The sequence below is a fragment of the Echinococcus granulosus genome (assembly GCF_000524195.1).
Source record: "Echinococcus granulosus chromosome Unknown EG_S00024, whole genome shotgun sequence".
In the NCBI taxonomy this organism is placed as follows: domain Eukaryota; kingdom Metazoa; phylum Platyhelminthes; class Cestoda; order Cyclophyllidea; family Taeniidae; genus Echinococcus; species Echinococcus granulosus.
This window is the reverse complement of record NW_020170404.1, coordinates 947,649-948,896: the sequence shown is the minus strand read 5'-3', so window position 1 is coordinate 948,896 and position 1,248 is coordinate 947,649. Positions and strand designations below refer to the sequence as shown.

Sequence of the window (1,248 nt, the reverse complement as noted above, 5' to 3'; positions counted from 1 at the left end):
TATTCACCTTGAATGATTAGTGAATGACATTTCGTCCATTGATTGGCGAGCTGGTGAGTGGGCACCATCCACCGAACCAAAACAACGAGGCATCTACTCTCCCAATTCATTGTGCCGATGGTGATAATACCGATTACCACAACCTCACTTTAATTTAACAGGTCATGCTAATCGCCTTCTTGCATCCACTTTGGTGTAGCACAGAGCCGTCCTCGTTAATCAGTCGCACTGGATTGACGCAGACTCCGTGCGTCAACACTGAGACGCGTGCTAGAACACGAATGCGAGTGAAGAGGGAAGTGTTTACTAGCCACCGCCTCAATCCGGATGTAAATGTCATTTGCGGCGTTTTACATTCACATGAGTGCTGAATCGCAATGCAGGGCTGTGATGGATGGTTAGTCAAGGCCAATCATTTAACGGAAGAATAAACTTTTGAGGGTGGAGGATAATAAGGTTTGGTGAAATGTGGCACCACTTACTGTTGTGTTTGGACTAACACCGGTGCGTCTATCATCCGGCACTTATTATAACTTCAAATAAAAGCAGATTTGACATGGTGTGTGGATGGCAGCAGGTGTCATGACTAGGCCTTGTGGCTTCTTTCTTTCACCCGTGTTTACACCTCAATTGCATCAAATACCCGCCGTTGGCTAAGTCACTGCCATTCGTGTCACCACTGCCAATTGTGAGATTGGACTGCGCAAACGCTGTACCCTTCAAGAGCCATGATGTACGTGGTAAACACGATTTCTGATCGCCAATGTTTTGTTGCTCAATCTCGTGTTCTATCCGAGTCACGCGTTTATGCCAGCCAGACTAAGCTGCCGCTCCACACCTTGGATTCCATAAGTAACAAAGGTACTGTGATTACTCGCGGCGGTAGTGCCTGACCTCTCCACCGTACGCTGAGTCAATTACAAGTGCCAAAGGTGAACGTGGATCACCCACAGGTAAAAGCCTCAAATCCGACCTAGAAGAGAGTGTGAGACACCAGCATCAGCAAAGCATCCATTTCACCTTGATGGCTTTCCTTCATCAAGTAAACTACCTCGTGTCAACCATTCGCGATTGTTGCAGCCAATTGGCAATACGCGGTACTTGGTGGTGAGAGACAAACACTACCAGTTCACCGACGCATACCAATAAATTCACTTTCACTGTTCATGAGGTAATATGAGAAGTTCACTATTATTAGCTGCCACACAGACAGGCTTTCCGTGGTCGATGCAGTGACCAGCAAGCAAT

The 1,248-nt window shown here is 47.0% G+C and overlaps 1 protein-coding gene across 1 annotated transcript in view; it reads right to left on the bottom strand. All coding sequences in view use genetic code 11, as the record gives it.

Moving 5' to 3' along the window:
- Window positions 1-797: 797 nt before the first annotated feature.
- EGR_04128 (carbonyl reductase) overlaps window positions 798-1,248 on the bottom strand; it is a gene marked incomplete at both ends in the record, with an annotated part of 1,669 nt that continues 1,218 nt past the window's right edge. The window contains one exon of the mRNA XM_024493377.1: window positions 798-908. Within this exon, the coding sequence (XP_024352291.1) occupies window positions 798-908 (111 nt within the window). The remainder of the gene's footprint in view (window positions 909-1,248) is intronic.